The sequence below is a fragment of the Achroia grisella genome, unplaced genomic scaffold, assembly GCF_030625045.1.
Source record: "Achroia grisella isolate CSIRO2021 unplaced genomic scaffold, CSIRO_AGI_Agris_v1 utg862, whole genome shotgun sequence".
Classification (NCBI taxonomy): Eukaryota; Metazoa; Arthropoda; class Insecta; order Lepidoptera; family Pyralidae; genus Achroia; species Achroia grisella.
Genome location: NW_026713046.1, coordinates 2,377,439 through 2,396,987, shown reverse-complemented (window position 1 = coordinate 2,396,987; position 19,549 = coordinate 2,377,439). Strand labels below are relative to the sequence as shown.

Sequence of the window (19,549 nt, the reverse complement as noted above, 5' to 3'; positions counted from 1 at the left end):
TGACATGCACTCAACACAATAGGTAAACGAGTGTATGTATTTATGTAGATTTCCCTGCTCTCATTACGTTACCCTAATTCGTGCTATTTATAAATATTAATTATTCTTGCAATATGGTCTTTATTTATCACGTTACTGTATGTTTATCTATTTATTTATTCTTAATTGCGCTCGGAAGTAGGTAAGTATTTTTTATCAGCCGACCATTGGGTAAAAACAGAATGCGGTTGGTGGGCAATGATGAGCGATTTTTTTTTCAAATTGTATGGCAAAGAAAACATTCACGTGATGGAAAGAGCGTTGTCTATACAGTAATATCAATACAGATATCATGAATGAAAATGAATCTGTAGATATTATAAAGATTTTTATAACTGGCAATTTAGATAGAATGTCTTTATATTCTAAAGTTTGTAAGTAAATCTCTGTACACCTAGTATTTGTCTTGTATTGTTATTTACCTATATAAAAAAATTACAACAAAGAGAGAGAGAGAGAGAGAGAGACAAAGAGAGATAATTTTGTTATGAGATAATTAAACTCCGGAACCACTACATCGATATGCGAAATTGTTTCTCTATAAGGAAGTCACGTTTTTCTAGAGTGATTCCAGAATAATATATATTAAGTTTTTAAATTATTTCTCTATTTGGAAGTTACGTTATTCAAGAATGATATATGATATATATTAAATTTTTATACCTTTGCGAAATATTCGCAACAAACAAAGCCATAGCGAGCTACTAGTTATTTTTAATGATGTTAATTGAAAGGCTATCGTGTCAGTAAAGTTACAATACACGGAAAAATTTTATGACATTAAACATATGATTAAAGGTCAGCCTTTTTAACTTTAAATAAACTAATAGGTACTGATAATAAGTATAAAAAAATAAAATAAAATTATGTAACTTGCAATACTTAATTAAGAATTACTATTAGCCCGACCCGGTTTTGCTCCGGTGCGTTATAATATGTGAGTTTTATATATATTAACATAAAATGTATCTTATGTCACTCTGGAAAAAAGTCCCTCTTAAATGTGAATTGTTTTCTTAATTCGGTGCAGTAGTTCTGAAGTTTATTTCCTCATATCAAACCCCGCTCTCTTTGTCTTTATAATATTAGCATAGACAAAGTTATTATCATATAAAAAAATTACTATGTAATATATAAAATTCTCGTGTGACAAAGTATGTAACAAAACTCCTCTGCAGTATGTAAGAATAGGACTTAAACTATTTTTCATACCCCAAGGTGATAGGGATGGGCATATAATTTTTTATAATATTTTTCTGTTTATTTTTTTGCATTTCATATTTAGTAATATTATGATTCGAATTTAAAAAGTACATACAATCTTAAATTTTCACAAACGGCGATATAAATTAAATATAATTATTACGAACTAACCCAGTAATAATTATATTTAGTCATATAATAAAATAATAATATTAATAAAATCATGTTACAATAATTAGTTATTTTAGTACTAGTTTAGTTCATGTTTACAGAATATGATACATGTACAAAAAATTGTTTTACACAATAATAATCATAATTATCACTACGTTCTATGCTTCATTAGAATTACAAACGTATTTCTACTCAATTAATAAGTATTCTGTTTAGATAATTGTATAATTTAAAAAGCTACACTTGAGTAAACTATACTAATTTGATAGTTGATAGCCGATATTATTATTATCTAAGTATAGTTGTGACTAGAGAGGTGTCAAATCGAGTTAACTCGAGTTGAATTCACCCTAACTCGAGTTTTGTGCTGGCGGTAAATGACCGAAAAACAAGCGATAAAATGAGAGCGCGATTCGTTCGTTATATATAATATTTGTTGACGAAATACGTTTAAGGATGGTAACTTACAAAACAAAACTTGTTATAAAAGTCTCATTTTAAAAATGAATCTCTCTCTCTCTCTCTTTATTATCTAATAAGGAGAGATAAATAATATTCTAAATCGAATAGTATTTGTTAATACGCATAGTATTAAGACCGCACATACTGCCATGACGCGCTCGTCATCCTACCGCATCTGCGCACCGTGTAACAATTGTGCATCTGTGGCGCGTTGCATTTGCGCGGGAAAAACGACTACAAAAATGGCTTCTTCTGCAGAATTTCTAATTTACTGTTGTACTCCTGATTACTAATTTTTTTTATACCGTTTTATTTAATTCTATATTCCTGAAATTTACTTTTATTACAATAAACTACTTATATACAACAAAACTGGCATATAAATACAGCCCCTATAATCATACGCTAACATATTATAATTGAATAAAAGTTCTTATTGCAACAATTGATTGACTGATATTATTGTTGGAATATCTCTGTGGTATCAAATTAAAAGCTTTGTTTTGGAAAATGGCGACATAAAATCGTCCCCATTGCGAGGTTTCCTTTCTTCACAAAACTAGGCACGTACACAAAAAAATATCTGTATTGCTACGCCCATACACTTTAACCTTGTTATCATAAATTCAATTAACTGTATATTTTCAAATATAGTGATAGCGTGATATTATTACGTCAATGAATTATCGTTTTTGTTCTCATTTCGACATAATATATAATGTATATTTATATATTATACAGTTTATGAATTCTCTATAAGATAATTAGGTCACGGCCTGTATATTATGAAATATATTGTGATATGCAGTTGCTAATTATGTTTAGATATTACTAAAAATTTGTGGCCGCCCGGTGGTAGAAATTCGACCACAATAAAAAAATTACAAAAACATCTAAGAACCAATAATAACAATTAAACAAACTCTGTTCAGTAGTTTTTGGGTGAAAGAGTAATAAACATCCATCCATCCATCCATCTATCCATCTCATTGGAAAGATTCGAAATGATATGTCGATGCATATTTACTTGTTTTATTTCGTTCTCCATTACACACACTTATATTAATTTTTATACAAAGAATATAACTTATATAATTGGTTGGCTGCCTTCAAACGAGAATGGCCGTTTCGTCCTCCTTTCTTCCTGCATCTTGGTGGTGCCATTATAGTGACGCCACTAACATCACAATAACATCGTTACCCTATGGTTCTAAATTTGAAAATTAAGTAATAAATTACGTTCTCTATACATTAAAGCTAACAATTCATGATCGCAAAACTTTAGCGTTTATAATATTAAGATATAATTTTATATCAATCATATGAATAGTCTTTGTGACTCATCCAAAGATAATATAGAGGTCTAGACGAGACCTTATGGTATTACAAAGTGATACAACGTTGTTGCAAGAGATTGCAAGTATAAATAGTTATTGTGATACTTTACTCGACCTTAGACTAAGATTACGTTAGACATGTATGACCTCTATGGCGCAGTAGTCAGCGAAATGCGCTATAAAAATATGTGTAGATACGTAAATAGTCTATGCACATGTCTATGCAAATTTTCTTATCATAAATCGTAAACATGTCGTGTTTGTATAATAAATGTTAAAAAATTTATACAATTATAGTTATAATAATAGTAATAACCCTGGAGAATCCACACTGGGTCATCTAGTCTCAAACTAAGCATGCGTTATGTGTATACTAGACAACTGATACATTTTTTTTTATAAGCACATGCAAACAATTATACTGATTATTAATAATATTTGTACCGTGCGAAAATTCAAACCCACGACCATTAGAACGTAAGGCGGTGTGCTAAACCGCTCTACCACCGAGGCCGTCGTTTATTTATTTAACTCCGATACTTATAATCTATATTATGTTATGTGAACTATTTATAAAATATGTTAGTAAAATATGAACACAGGATTAATTAAAATTAATGAAAATCATTATTCATGTAGGTCTATTACAAACTCTTATGATATATCGTGCTATCGAGCTAAGACGAATTGACAAGAAACTCAGCTCTTATTCTTTTCAAATGAGCTTGTACAAGATTACAAATGCATATATTTATGTCCATCTCCAGATGCATTGGATCCGCAACAGTGCAATCATTTTCAGTGCCTCTAAGGTGGACAATTTCACATATGCGCGGCTGTATCCGCACCTATTGTATATATTATGCTATTTCTGTGCTTTTATGTACTTTAACATTAGAAGTGGCTTAACCGATTACAATGCAGGTTTTACAAATCTATTGTAGCAAGTTTTAACTGTAACATTGCGTGTTTGTTTGATTCCAATTCACGAACGAAAAGTTATGGTTCTTCTGAATACAACGCGTATGAAGTTGAGGCCGCAGCTTGTAACGACATAGCAAATTCAATCCTATTATATTGACTAATAGAAGTATTTCTTCAATCAGTCGCTAGGAATAAAAGAAATGTTATATCTTTATTTTATTTTAAATGTAATCTACTAATAGACCAATTTATAGATAATATGTCAAAGGCCAGAAGGTATCGTTTTCATACGTATTATTACTATGTTGAGTTATCATAATTCGGTCATAATGTACATATTCACTTTAATTTGCACAGTCAGTCACGTTATGAAGCATATGCTAATATAAGGTTATAATAATATAGCTTTTTGACTTCTTTAGCGCTAAACTTAATGGATTAAATATTAATATATATTATATATTTAATTAACCTTAAAGACATACACATAAATCTACACTAATATTATAAAGCTGAAGAGTTTGTTTATTTGACGCGTTAATCTCAGGAACTACTGGTTCGAATTGAAAAATTCTTTTTGTGTTGGATAGTCCATTTGACGAGGACGGCTTTAAACTATATAACATTACGGTTACGACCAAAAGGAGCGGAGCTATAATGACAAATATATCAAAAGATGGGGATATTAATCGCAGACGAAGTTGCGCAGGTCGGCTAGTTGTATATATTAATCGACTATTCAGTATAATATTAATGTTATATAATATTTTCGAAATTAATAGATAGAGTATCTGCCAATTTGTCTTTCGTGGACTCGGTTGTCTTTCGTTAATTTAGCTAAGTTGTTTTAAATTCGTGAGACATATAGATAACTTCTAAAGAAACATGTTATAGGATTTTATGCAAATTTTCTTTGATTGTTAGTAGTATTTACCAACAATACCACATTTCCTTTTCGTTCTTGACTTCTATATTTAGCACTGTTGATATTAAATACTAACTGTGCTTGCTGTTTCAACCGCGTGAAATATAGCCTATGTGTTATACTAATAAGCTATATTATTGTAAAGTTTCATTAAAATCCAATTACAAGTAGTTTTTGCGTGCAAGACTAACAAACATCCATCCATTCCTCTATCCATCCACACTCACAAACTTCCGCGTTTATAATATTAGTAAGGGCACAATTAACATTAACATTAAATGCACCGTAGTTAACATTAACTTTATCACAGTTAATATTAAATGCACCATAGTTAACATTAAGTGTATCACAATTAACATTATATGTACCACGATTAACATTAACAATGTACCACAACGCTTTTTAGTTATGTCGGTGATGTTAGAGTAGAGAAGCATGCAGTGCAATACAAAGTGGTTGGGAATATGTTCGTGCTTAGGAAGAAGTGTGTCCGCCACAACAACTTAATGACTAGGTTAGTTTTGTACTCTTTATGGGCTAACCAGGTGATTGGTTTCGTTTGGGGTATTGTTCACAGTCCACTGGTGATGGTAATCGTTTGCTGACAATAATTCAATGTTTTATTGACTTGATGTATTATAATGCGGACGAAGAATTCATCATTTCTGCTGTTCATTGTTGAACATAAGCCTCCTGTAGAAATTACTATAAGGAGGAGTCCAATTGTTTGAACGCTTAAGTGTCTTCATAAACCTCATCCAATAATAATCTAAGAATTATTTACCCTTAAGTAGTCTTGTCCTATTTGTACATATGGGGCAAAGTCTCAGACAAATTGTTCTAGATTCCCAACAACAACGTTACCTTCCAAAAATACGGCGTCTCAAAATCATTAAAGATATATTTCCTTAAAAAAATATTTCGTTAAAATAATTGGCATTACGTAGTCATTCCACTTCAAAAACTTCCTTTGATAATGTAAATTATGTAAGAGTAGGTTAATGATTGACGTATAGAGTTCTAAAAAAATTATCGCGCGATTGACGAACTATCGTATCAATATTATTTCCCTGATTCTGACGCAAAAAGAAACTGCTTGTTTTAAATAAATGATAATCTTTCCACTACAATAACATTTATTGTTATAGTAATAATAATAGTCCTAATCTAAAAATCCTATCTGCTTGTAGCGTGTTACATACATATTGTTTGTACTCGGTCAAGGTTTTGACGTTATTAAATATTAAAAAAATCTTCTTAATTGGTCTTAATTATTTTGCATAATAAAGATATTAATTCATGTTTTTGTAGTTATATGATATGTAAAATTTAGTCCTTATCTGTTAGGTATACTTTTTGTGATGTAACTTTTGAATGGATGCGATTACAACTATCCGGTACAAAGGACCATATATATCATTTTAAAATTTTCAATTTTATTATATGTGTTTGCTTATATTATTTTGTTAGTCATGTATTATGTTCTCCATGTTACATGTTTCATGATGTTCAGTTTGATCATTAACATATGTTGTAATTTTAAACAATTTATTATTCTATATTGAAATCAATGTTGCTATTAGTTAAGTTACTTTGTTTAGTTTAGTTAGTTTGATTAATCATATGTCGACGATTGAATGATAGTAACTTGATGCGCTACTGCTTTTCATACAAAGTTTAAAAATTTACAATTATCGGATTCAGACAAGAAAACACATCCAAATTTTATAATTACCTTTTACTTTTGAATAATACATCATTGCTCAATTATATTAACTCTAATGCCTGTTAGACATCTTGAAATGTTAAATTTATTTATTTTAACATTTCACGTTTCTTAAATTTTTAATGCTAACTTGTTTAAATGGCTTCTGTATCTTTTTAGGTAAATGCAACAATAATTGTGCAATAATAACATGAACGTACTGGATGTTCACAAAGAAATGAAATTAAAGATAAGACAATTGCCAGATGCCCTATAGTATTTTCTTATGTACAGTTAATTTACTTGAACAACTTTTTTAGGTTCGTAACATGCACACCGAAGATGAGCAAGTCGTTATGGAGTCTCAGCTGGAGCTTGCTGCAGCAGCTTCACGGGTTCGTGTACTCGGCCGAGGATAAATCTAAAGCCGCTGCAAATATATACTACAAGCTCACGATGGACTCAAAGAAGGAAGCCATTGAGGGTTACCAGCACGAGAGAAGGTCAGTTGCAAATACATTTAATTTATCTTATTTTTTTGTAATATATATAGAGCATAGAGCTTAGAAAGTTGGAGATAGTGGACCGATTTTTTTATGGATGATGATGGAATAGTGCACTCGTCTGCACTATCCGTATATGCGTAGATGAAGTCAGATCAGCAGAGCGTACCATCAGAATCACCAATAATTTTAATGATAACTCGGGACAGTGTGGAAGTCCTAATGGAAATGGGCCATTATTCCCTATTTTCTAAATAAGGATAATCGACTCCTTCCAAGGTGAACTTGGACGAATTGAGTCGTAAGATTTAAATGATATTGAAACTTTTTTTTTAAATTTGATGCTAAAGACGCACTTAATGATATTAGCATTCTGTACCAGCCGACCTTTGGTAGTTCTTAGAGATATTCGGAATTTATCTAATCTGTATTTATTACAATTTAATCTTCGGAACTCACGTGCTTGGAAATGTGGAGTGAAATTAAAGGAACAAATAATGCGAGCTAAAACAGAATTAAAGCAAGTATTGGACTTATATAGTTCTAATTTTGATAGACTTTTTATTTTTTGCTTACTACTATTACTTTACTTATTAATTTATTATTATTAAAGTTTTTTTTACTGTATTTATTCATTATTATAACTATTTGTTATTAATGTGTATATACACAAACATTCATTTATGTTTTGTAAAAAGATACTTTTTGCGAAGATAGTCAAGTAAAAACAAAATACTCTTTGTTATTTTGTTTTCAACGAAAATTGCCTTATTTAAATATTATTCTAGATAAGTCTTCTTAGAATACAGTTTTATGATGATAATTTATTAATGTATTTTTGCAATATAATAAAAAGATTACAGTTACATGCTATAAAAAGATTAAATTAACATATCCGCTCAAAAGATAAATTCATACAATCAAATGGATTATTTCTAAACTTTATTCATATACATGGAAATTTTTATGCCATAGAGGCAAGGGGGTAATCACACACCGGAATTCACTATATTTCTCTAGTAGTCATGCAATAATAATTAACTAATAAGTAGAGATTAATTTTATACGTAGTTCAGTTAATAAATATTTGCTTTAATTTGTTTCGCTCTTATTAGTAATGCTAGTTTTTAACAACTTGTTTGTTGTTACTGACAGAAAAAAATATGTTTCAGAGAATGTTTTTAATTTAATTTTAGATGTATATTTTGTCAATCCTATGCCAATAACATTTGTCATTACTTTCATTGGTATCATTGGAATTCCAACAGTAATTATTATTGTACTAATTACTAAATCTATACTAATAAAGAAAATTTAAGTGTCTGTTTGAAATTCCAAATTAAAAGGTTTTAGCTAAATGCAATTATATTTTAATTACAAATGTGAAAGTAATGATAAATGTTATTGGTATAACGTCAACAGGCGGCAATTCCTCTAATTACCCCATCCGGGGTAATTAGTCATTTATTGACTATGGTATAAACTTTCGTTTATCAAGTTGACAAAACTTAGGTGTGGTAAACCTTTTATCAAATACTAGCTGACCCGCGCAACGTCAGCGTTTAATTTCCCCACCTTTTGCAATATTTTTCATTGCAGCTTCGCTGCTATTGGTCGTAGCGTATATTATAGCTTATAGCCTTCCTCGACGAATGTACTATCTAACACAAAAAGAATATTTCATTTCGAACCAGTAGTTTCTGAGATTAGCGCGTTCAAACAAACAAACAAACTCTTCAGCTTTATAATGTTACTATATATTTACCTTCCCAAATTCTCCCACAAGTACTCGAGCCACTAAGCTGTCATCTTACTTTTATCATTTAAATAATTATTTGATTAAATGTTCGCTTATTATGAAATTTTGCGATGATATCTCGCATCAACAGGTTCCGGGTTCTGACAGTAACAATAAAAAGAGAGATAACATTTTCAATAATACCTACATCATAGATAAATCATGCGTGATAAGATTATAATTAAATTTAGCTATATATAAATTTGTTTGCTAATAATACAATATTTATAGAAAGTTAATAAAACTTTAAAAATAAAATTACTTTATTAGTAATTGAATTATTTATAATTGACGATGGTGTACCCCTACATGGAAATCCAATTTTGAATCATAGAAGTTGAACGTGTTTACACGTTAAATAAAAATAGAAATTGTCTTTATTAAAATAAACTTAATATAAGCACTTTTGAATAGTCATTTTTTTATTCTACCGCTCATTCGGAACGTAGACTCAACACAAGAAGTATGAGGAAACAACTTGCGTGTTGCTTTTTTAAATAAATGTTGTTCCGAATTTAATTTTTTTTTAATAAAAACCGCCAGATATTAAATTCGACATAAATAAATAAATAGTTAGTTAAGTAACAAAATAAATCAGGCCTAGTTATCAAAACAGACCAGTCCTTACCAGCAGCACCCGTTCACGAGTATAACGTGATAGCTGCAACCTTTTTGGACTACTTTAATGCTGCTGGCCGCAGTTGACCTTTACAACTTCACCGAACTATATGAGTGCAAATGGCACTCCAAACTTGTGGAAGAACTTATGGAGCGGATGAAGGCCAGCTCCAGCCTGACAGATACGACTTTAGTCTGAGGTACCTCTAGGTGTTCGATACTCGGATCGAACCGTTGTAATTTCGATACCCGTTTGAATTGGACGGGGTATCGATCGGAAGGGTGCAGTTATGTTAATGATCCAATTATTATATAATGAGAGAAAACGTTTCTATAAAATATATTATCAGGTTAGGTTACGGTGGCATTTTTTTGTCATATAGCAACAAAAAAGAGTTCCGTCACAATCTCAGCAGGTTATGGTGCCAGTTTTTTGTTAACTTATCGTTTATCGGTGTTTATTACTAATATTTTTTATGTTCTAATTATACTGTTGATTTTCATTACTTTGTCTGAGTTTCGTTACTAAAAAATAGAATCTATATACGTGAAGCAAATACTTTGTTTCCCTTTTTACGAAAATTGCACAGATGAAAGATACAAATGTTTGTACCGTGCGAAGAATCGAACCCATCACCATCGGAAATAAGGCGGTGTGTTAAACTGGAAGTCCAACAAGGCCAGACCAGATTCGAACAGTAAATAATATATTTTGTTAAATAATCAGTATTATTAGTTAAGTGAAATTATTTGCAAAATTGACACGTATGAAAGATATTATCACGTGCAACGTACTACCACAGTATGTAAATACCTACTCTGTGGTAATAACACGGATCGGTTATAATCTTGTTTTTGTAATTGATTGAAGTTTCAATAAATGGACGCGGATGCGGATAACCTATGTGTTTGTGTTGCATAATAATAGCTGTGTTTAGAAAGTATCTAAGATACATAACTATACTAACTAATGGTTGCAATACGACCATAATAAAAAATACAAATGATTTTTGATCTAGCAATACCAATTAAACAAAAGAGTATATATGCGTATGTGTGTCAAATACCTGGTAGAGTGTGTAATGTTTTTTTTTATTGATTTAATGTTTTTTTTATTATGCATAATGTTAAATAAATATTGGCATTCTGCCCTCCTCTGTATAAACTATAAGTGTGCGAAATTTCATATTTTCCCGTCCGTGCAATTTTCATAAAGATTTACAAAGTTTCTGCTTCACGAATTAATGTAATAATATTATAAATATTGTTTGTTTGCATTGAATATGCACCGAAATTACTGAACCCTGCATATTATCTCTGATGAACATAGACGATAGAATATTTTCAAAACCTTTAGGGATGCGTATAAAAACTTTGATAATGTGACCCAACATGTGAAAAATGAAAAAAGTACCATTCTTATATCGCGTACGTTGCGGATATTTTTGACAATCGAGCAAACTACAGTTTTATAGAGGATATGTTATCGAAATTTTTCATAGTAGCACGTTTTTATGGAGAGCGATCGGGGACACCCAACCTTAAAAGTCATCATAAAAATAAAGAGACTACTCGAAGTATTAATTACACACACGAAATCGTGGCATCACCATTGTAGTATAATTTATTGTCGAAATATTCAAATAATGGCGCATTATGACGTAACAACTTATGGCATGTTTTCACAGACAACAATAGGGAAAAATAGTTGTATATAGTAGGTGAGAGGAACTTAGCATTCCATGGATACTGTGCGGATGCTGGGTCCATCGTGTGGCAGTGAGGTAAAACTCCGAGCAGTTCCCGGGACTTGTGACCCGGTGTAGGTTTAAGCTGCCCTTTGCCGACGAACGTCAACACTCACCTTTACAGTTAGTGTTTCTCTCTTGGCTCAGCCAAATCTATTAGGAGCTAGCTTGCCAACATATTAGAGAGAGGGAAACGACGAGCAATTTCCGGGACTTGTGACCCGGTGTAGGTTTAAGCTGCCCTTTGCCGACGTACGTCAACACTCACCTTCACAGTTCGTGTTTCTCTCCTGGCTCAGCCAAATCTAGTAGGAACTAGCTTGCCAACGTATTACAGAGAGGGAAACGACGAGCAATTTCCGGGACTTGTGACCCGGTGTGGGTTTAAGCTGCCCTTTGCCGACGTACGTCAACACTCACCTTTACAGTTAGTGTTTCTCTCTTGGCTCAGCCAAATCTAGTAGGAACTAGCTTGCCAACGTATTACAGAGAGGGAAACGACGAGCAATTTCCGGGACTTGTGACCCGGTGTGGGTTTAAGCTGCCCTTTGCCGACGTACGTCAACACTCACCTTTACAGTTAGTGTTTCTCTCTTGGCTCAGCCAAATCTAGTAGGAACTAGCTTGCCAATGTACTACAGAGATTGAAACGACGAGCAATTTCCGGGACTTGTGACCCGGATGTAGGTTTAAGGGGCACCTTTGCAGACGTACAACACTCAACTCACCTTCACCGTTAGTTTCTCTACTTCCCAGACAAAATTGGTAGGAGCCTGCAAGTGCAGCTTTAGATACACGCTCTAGTATAAAACTTACTGCAATTCTAGACAAGCCAATATCTTTTAGAAGATCTCTCCGCTCCCACTTCAACCCCATGTAAATTAACGACTTAGACACTTTTCTTTAATTAGTTTATTAGTTGATAATATTTATTTGTTTTTATTGCTTGGTCTTTTTAGATCCCATGGTACGGTGAGAGCTACCAGTATTACGCGTTTAGTTCTATTTTTTCGATTGTTTCCCATGGTATAGTGAGCTCTACCAATATTACGAGATTAGTTTTTTTTTTTCGAAAAAAACCAAATGGTTTTATTTTTAATTTAATGCTTATATCTACACGGTCTAAAAATTAGTTGTGTCCATTAATTTTTGGTTACACGTTAAACTTTACAACGACGAGGTTATGCCAACTAGCATGTACATCGGAATATAGTCAGTCGATAGTCGAGACATGAGATTGATTCTCGTGCCACTTTCACTAAACATATAGGGACAGCGAGTAACCGGTAGACTGAGTTACTGGTTATGCATAACATTTTAACCGTCTATCAAGTCTTTAAAAGATGTAAACTTTTTTTGAATTATTGTGTAACAAAATAAAAAACCACGTGCCCATTGAAATGAATGCCACGAAAGTATTGTGTTTGTATTAGTCCATATTACTAACAATACCCCTATTAGTAAGCATAGGATAGTGGTATGTTTTTTTTTGTGAAAATACTAGCATTTTCATAAAAAAAAAAACAAGAAACCTTTAGAAATAGCAACGCATCAGGTTATTTCGGGCTTGACAGTATATTTTATGCTTCCACGCTTAAAAACCTAAAAAGTGTAATAAAAACTAGAAACGGAGTGGCCAGAGACTTTACTAAGGATATTGAAATACCCTTTAGCCAAGGCAAAGCCGTTCGGCGAACGACTATAATGAGATTACTCCGCTTTTAATAATTGCCTCGTATTTATCTTTATTATACGTGAAATATTACAACGATATCAGCGAATTAGTCACTCGACCTTGTCGCTAAAGTAATTCAAGATCAATTTGGACGAGGTGATTACGTTCTTTATTTATTTTACCTTTCCACTATCGTACCAGCGTGCATAACACTCGTCTGGTACCATCTACCACGTGTCATGTCAGCGACACTGCATGACCTACGTGTAGGGTTGCCAACTTTTATAAGATATACAGTACCTATATCTGATTTCAAAAGAGGTATATAAAGAGTACAGATTTAAGAAGGAGTATAGTTTATTATAAGGTCGAATACTTTGTTGCTAAAATAATTCTAGATCTATAGATCTGATTCCAAAGGAGGTTATTATAGAGAACAGACTTACAATAAAAGTATAATTAATTTTATACTAACTAAACCTCGGCTTCGCACGGGTGTACATGTATGATACAAATAAACCTCCCTCTTGAAACTCTATTTGTTGCTGAAACTGCATTAAAATCCGTTGAGTAGTTTAAAGATCTAATCGAAGAGACAGCGGAAGCGACTTCATTTTATACTATACTTTTTGCAGTACATAACAATTTTTCATAGTTTTTGGCATTAGCACTAGTAAAGTATACATTTAACAAAGAGTATTTTAGCTTTTTTTCGGACTACTCTAATGCTGTTGGCCGCAGCTGGCCTTTACAGCTTCACCGGACGATAGGGGGCGAGTGCAGATGGCACTCCAAATCCGCGGGAGGACTTATGAAATGGCTGAAGACCAAACTCCCGCCTGACGGATAGGACTTCAGTCTGAAGGCATCACTAAGTGTTCGAACCTCGGCTCAGGCCGTCGTAATATTGATCCCCGTTTGAATTGAACGGCGGATCGATCGTACTCTCTTACTGTTATAGTTTATAGAGTATGCCTACATGATATAGAGTATGGTTGGCAACCCTACTATTATTATATTTGTGAGTTATCGAGACAGGTTCCAGACAAAAAATGATCTCATTTGTTTATAAACAAACTGGCCAAGGTGAAAACTCTTTTAATTGAACCTGCATTGCAATATAAATGGAAGATCGGCGCGCCGCACTGTCAGATGGAAATCTTAATGCAACTTTTTACTTTTCCGATTTTGATGATTATCTATTGTGTATATAATAGTGGTAAACTTGCATACGGCCTGTTTGATCGTAAATAGTTACGGGAGGTTATAAATTAGCAAAACACCAAAGAAATTACGAAAATAGTTAAAAACAATTTGGAATAAAAGTGCAGGGGTATTCTTATTATATAGCATCATAAGGCTTTAATAAATAACTAGAAAAGATCTATGTGTAAGCAAAATAATAGATTTTGATGACGCCTAACCCAAAAGTATCAAATACAGCCTCGTCAGTTTCATGACAAGAGACGCTCTCTATATTAAATTATTCTCTACATATAAACAAATAAATAATATGGATTTTTAAATATAATCAATTTAATAATATGAATATTTTATGGAAAGCAGTTTAAGTATTATTGTGTATTACACACACATACAACATAGGAAATAGAAATAATCTTTTTTCAAATAAACTTAATATAACCACTTTTGAATAGACACATTTTTTGATGTAGCAAAATTATTATATATAGTGAAGTAACAAGTGAATATTTTTGAAATCTTTTAGACAAAATATCAGTATTCATATTTAAAATGGAAATTAATTAACTTACTCAGTTTTAACCAAAGTATGTATTTGTTTATAAGGCGATCCAAATTGTGTAAGAATACCTAATTAGGATACAAACAAATAAATATTTATTCATTTGTACTCCTTTACAGTCTTATGTACAACATTTAGTTGAAAAGCACATAAGTTAAGTTTCTTACCATTCTTAAACCATGTATCCATATTCGGGATGCGGCATCCCGAACATGGAAATAGAGTTAAAATGTTTATTTAAATAAAGAATATTTCTATTAAAAATCCTGACTCCTATTAACATACGTAATAGTTTCTGGAATGTTCCACATGCTCCTGAGAAATAAACAAGCGGCAATCTATGTACATTCTTGTTTAAAGTTGCACAATATATGGTTGAAAAGAACATAGTCAAGTTTCTTACCATTCTTAAACCATGTATCCATATTCGGTATGCGGCATCCCGAAACTATTGTTTATTTAAATAAAGAATATTTCTATTAAAATCCTGACCACTCTCAACATACGTAATAGTTTCTAGAATGTTCCACATGCTCCTGAGAAATAAACAAGCGAGATGTTGTTAATTAAAATGTACCTATTATTGTTATCGAAATTTACTCATCGAAAATGAAGTCGAAACAAACAGCTGTTAATTTATCGATAAGCAGACAAAGGATGCAACATAATGCCCTCTTTACGTGTTTACTTTAGTGGGAAGTAGGTATATTAGTTGGTCGATAACTTAATTATTTTATACTAGTTACCCGCCACGACTTCGTATGGGTGTACATGTATTATACGTATAAAATTTCCTTTTGAAGCACACTATTTATTGCTAAAAACTATATTAAAATAGTTGCAAATACTGTAACTACCATATAGTAAATTTTGTAGCTGTGACGTGGTCGAGTGGAATGAGTAGTCATGGTCATGCTCACTAAAATGTCCAGACATGTGGCGGTGTGGTGGGCCGGGTCATTGGGTTCCCTAAAATATGGTCGAGTGCATGGCTGACTCATCCGTCATACTCGTGAACGAGTGCTGCTTGTAGGGACTAGTCTGCTCTTATCACTACGACTGATTTAATCTTATTGTATATTTATATTTGACCCAAAAAAATTTGTGCTGGTTGGTAGTTTGTATTCACACGTTTCGACTTGTAAATGTAAACTTACAAAGATTATTTAATAGAGCAACACATAAGTTTCTTGCTCGTTCTTCTTGTGATGAGACAGCTTTCAGCTTTGAGTGGTAGATAAAAAACAAATTGTTATGACTATTCAAAAGTGCTTAAATTAAGTTTATTTGAATAAATGACTTTCTATTCTATTCTATTCTTGCGTAGATTAAAAGATTTAAGCGAACAGATTTCATACTATGTAAAGATGTAAATAGTTTGTAAATGTAAACACTTTTTTTTTTCAATAATGAGACTTTACAGTTCCAATGTGTTTATTTGAACACTAAGAATAATATGTATACGATTCTCGTAATTAAAATTATAGTATTTATGGGTATCGACGTCCGTCGAGTTTATTTGTCTGTATTGCACAGATTATGTTATAACCATCGACTATAAACTATACAAATATACTCTAACTACTAACTAACTTCAAACATTACAGGTAGCATATTATATAAACAAAATTTAGTAGGTTACCACTTTGAAATTTCGATTTTGTTGAACATGTTAATCTTACCGGTTTTTGTAAATGTTTTGAGTAGGTTTTGTTATTATGATGTAATGCGACATTTAGTTTCTGGAATCTACTCAAATAATATGAAGAGAACCTACATTATTCCAAAACAACATAGGCTAAGTATATTATTCAATCCAGGCGAAGTCAGGACAAGTTGTAGTGTTGTGATAAAGCCTACCGTTATCACACTAGATCCGGTATGGTTCTGATAAAGGAATTACGTATTAAGATATTAAAAAATCTTTTTTCCAGTTACCAAAGGTAACAATTTTTAGACAAAGATATAAGCGTTTTTAGCGCACATGCGTAAAGTTGAAATTATATTTATAAATTATCACTATATATCATATTTATAATTATAATAATCTCGAATATGATACATTTATAATAATAATAATAATTTGTTTATTATCAGGTTTACTTGCCCATTTTGTTAGTATTACAGATTTCTTATAATTTACGTTAGTAGGTACGTACAGACACAAAAATAAAATACAAATAAGGGCAATAATTAATATTTAATAAAAATAATAAATTTAGATTTAAGAATTATAATTTAAGAATTCCTCACACCCCGTCGTCACAAGTCTGGCGGGGGGAATCTTTGGAAAAAATTTCCACTCGATAAAAAAATACATATAATTTATAATATATATATATATGTATATATATATATATATAGATAATTTGATGTACTACATATGTTGACTAGAATGTATAATCACTGGGATAATAATAAGAATTTTATTATTTTGTGTCTAATAAAATACGTTTGTTTTTCTAAATTTAATTAAAGAGTTTGTTGGTCATTCTTCTAATTAACCTATAAGGTCAATAATTATAATTTCCGTTAAATCTCCGTTAGTTTATTTCAAGTTAATTGTGAAGCAAACAAAACAAGTTGAGCCACTTATCAATAATAATTAAACTTGTTGAAAAAATTTTAAAAAGATTTTTATAAAAATAAGTTTATAAATGTTCCATAGATTATGGAATACCATACATAGAATATGTCTATATTTATGGTTTTGTGATTAGACTGTCAATCAATATTTTATAAGGTTAATTTCATTATATCCAACTTCTCATCTCATCTACTTAACGTTTTAATTGTTAGAAGTTTAATAAGAAATAAGAAAATGTCTATCGAATAGTCTTTGGTATAAATAAAATTTATTTAATTTAACTGAAGTAGCTAATCGAATATGGACCTGGACCTGCGTAATTCTACTGCGCAATTCACACAGCGCCATCTAGTTTCAAACAAACCAATGCTGGTTATAGGTACTAGACAACTGATACAAATACTTAGATGCTTTTTTGTAAATGCATACGTACACAATACGTATAGAAATTATCGAGACCAATACAAGCAATCATAGTCATTGTCATCATCTAACCCGCGACCATTGATAAGATTCCTTGCGGGCGGTATACTATGCCACAAACCACCAAAATCGTCATGTCACACAGATAGATAAATACTTTATTTATATTATTAACCGGGTCTTAACACGAATAATTTTATTTCGAAACGTCGAGAGAGGTAAATACCTTTATTTGCCATAAAATTATTCGTGTTAAGACCCGGTTAATAATTTAAATAAAGTATAGTAACCACGAAAGTTTAAAATTAGATATATACTTTATTGACCAATTAAAAATATGCACCATACATAAGGTAAAAAATACATGAACAAATAAAAGAAATGGAGGTGGCTTTATTTGCCGCAAAAAACAAACGCATAAAGCTACAGATAAATTAGTAACGCTGATTTTCTATTGGCTCCTATACTTATATTACTAATACTTATTACTAAAAAAAAATATATATACACATATATATATTGGTTTTCAAATGACAGCTGTTTAATTTTATCATTAACATGTAACCTATTTAACACTTGAGCGACATTTCGTATCTCTACAGCACTCGTATGACAAAGTCTAACAAAACAAAAATCAAATAGCCAATTAGTGCGTACAATACGACGGAATCTGGGGGTGTGGTCGATTTGTTTGTTTCGTGAAATTATTGCTAGATAATACATGTTATCACATACTAGCTGTTCTCTGCGACTACAACTGTTTTTAGAAATCATATATTGCTTATGCTTTTGGCGGGAACACTTCAGCTAGGTAACAATTCTTTTCCTTTTTTTTGTTTGTAGAGTACTATAATAGTGGCTTTGGATAAATTGAGTTCGGATACATTTTGGATAAGATTTGTTTTTTAGGATGGCAAGTTTATATCCGTCTTCATAATACGATCTATAAAGGTATAATTCCCACACGCACAAGTAAATGCGATCGTAAAAGGGGAAACAGTGCAAAATATAAGGTAAATTTAATTAAGATTCATTGTCATGAAAATGTAACAGACAGAGACACACGCCCTTACGCATATACTATATAATATTAGTAATTAATAGGACTGGATTGATGAGTAATTTTATTATTAATTTCTGTTTATTCGAAATCTTGGTGAATGTTTTAATTACGTATGACCAATATGTAAGTAATGCGTATATTACTTACATATGACCACTAGACATAGACTGCATAGACAATTTTTAAACAATTGTTATTATTCTGGAAGTAACAAATTGATAGTTTCATAAACTTAGCTGGTCCTAGCGTAGATATTGTTGAATTTAAAGTCAGCTGTAATTGAAATTTTTTACGTTACTTCCAGACTTCCAATTTCTATCTGCCATTAGGTCAGATAACTTTGTGACAAATTGGTCTAAATCATTGGTGTAAAGGACGGTATTTCAGGTAGCAATTTATGTGTTGTTCTGGCACCATAATTTGTAAATTACACACAATTGCGCAATATGGAACGACTGGCCTCCTTATGAAACGTTATAGGATCACTATAATTCTCATGCCTTTTGTTGGGTTTACTATATAATAGTATACTGTTGATCGCTCTTTATATATATCTATATCTATCTATCTCTTGATATTGTTCTGTTACTCGACTTGTTA

At 31.6% G+C, this 19,549-nt stretch overlaps 1 protein-coding gene across 1 annotated transcript in view; it reads left to right on the top strand.

Moving 5' to 3' along the window:
- Positions 1-19,549, top strand: part of LOC131852777 (uncharacterized) — a 51,917-nt gene that overhangs the window by 14,317 nt on the left and 18,051 nt on the right. Inside the window, exon 6 of the mRNA XM_059203503.1 lies at positions 7,090-7,272. Coding sequence (XP_059059486.1) covers positions 7,090-7,272 — 183 coding nt within the window. The remainder of the gene's footprint in view (positions 1-7,089; positions 7,273-19,549) is intronic.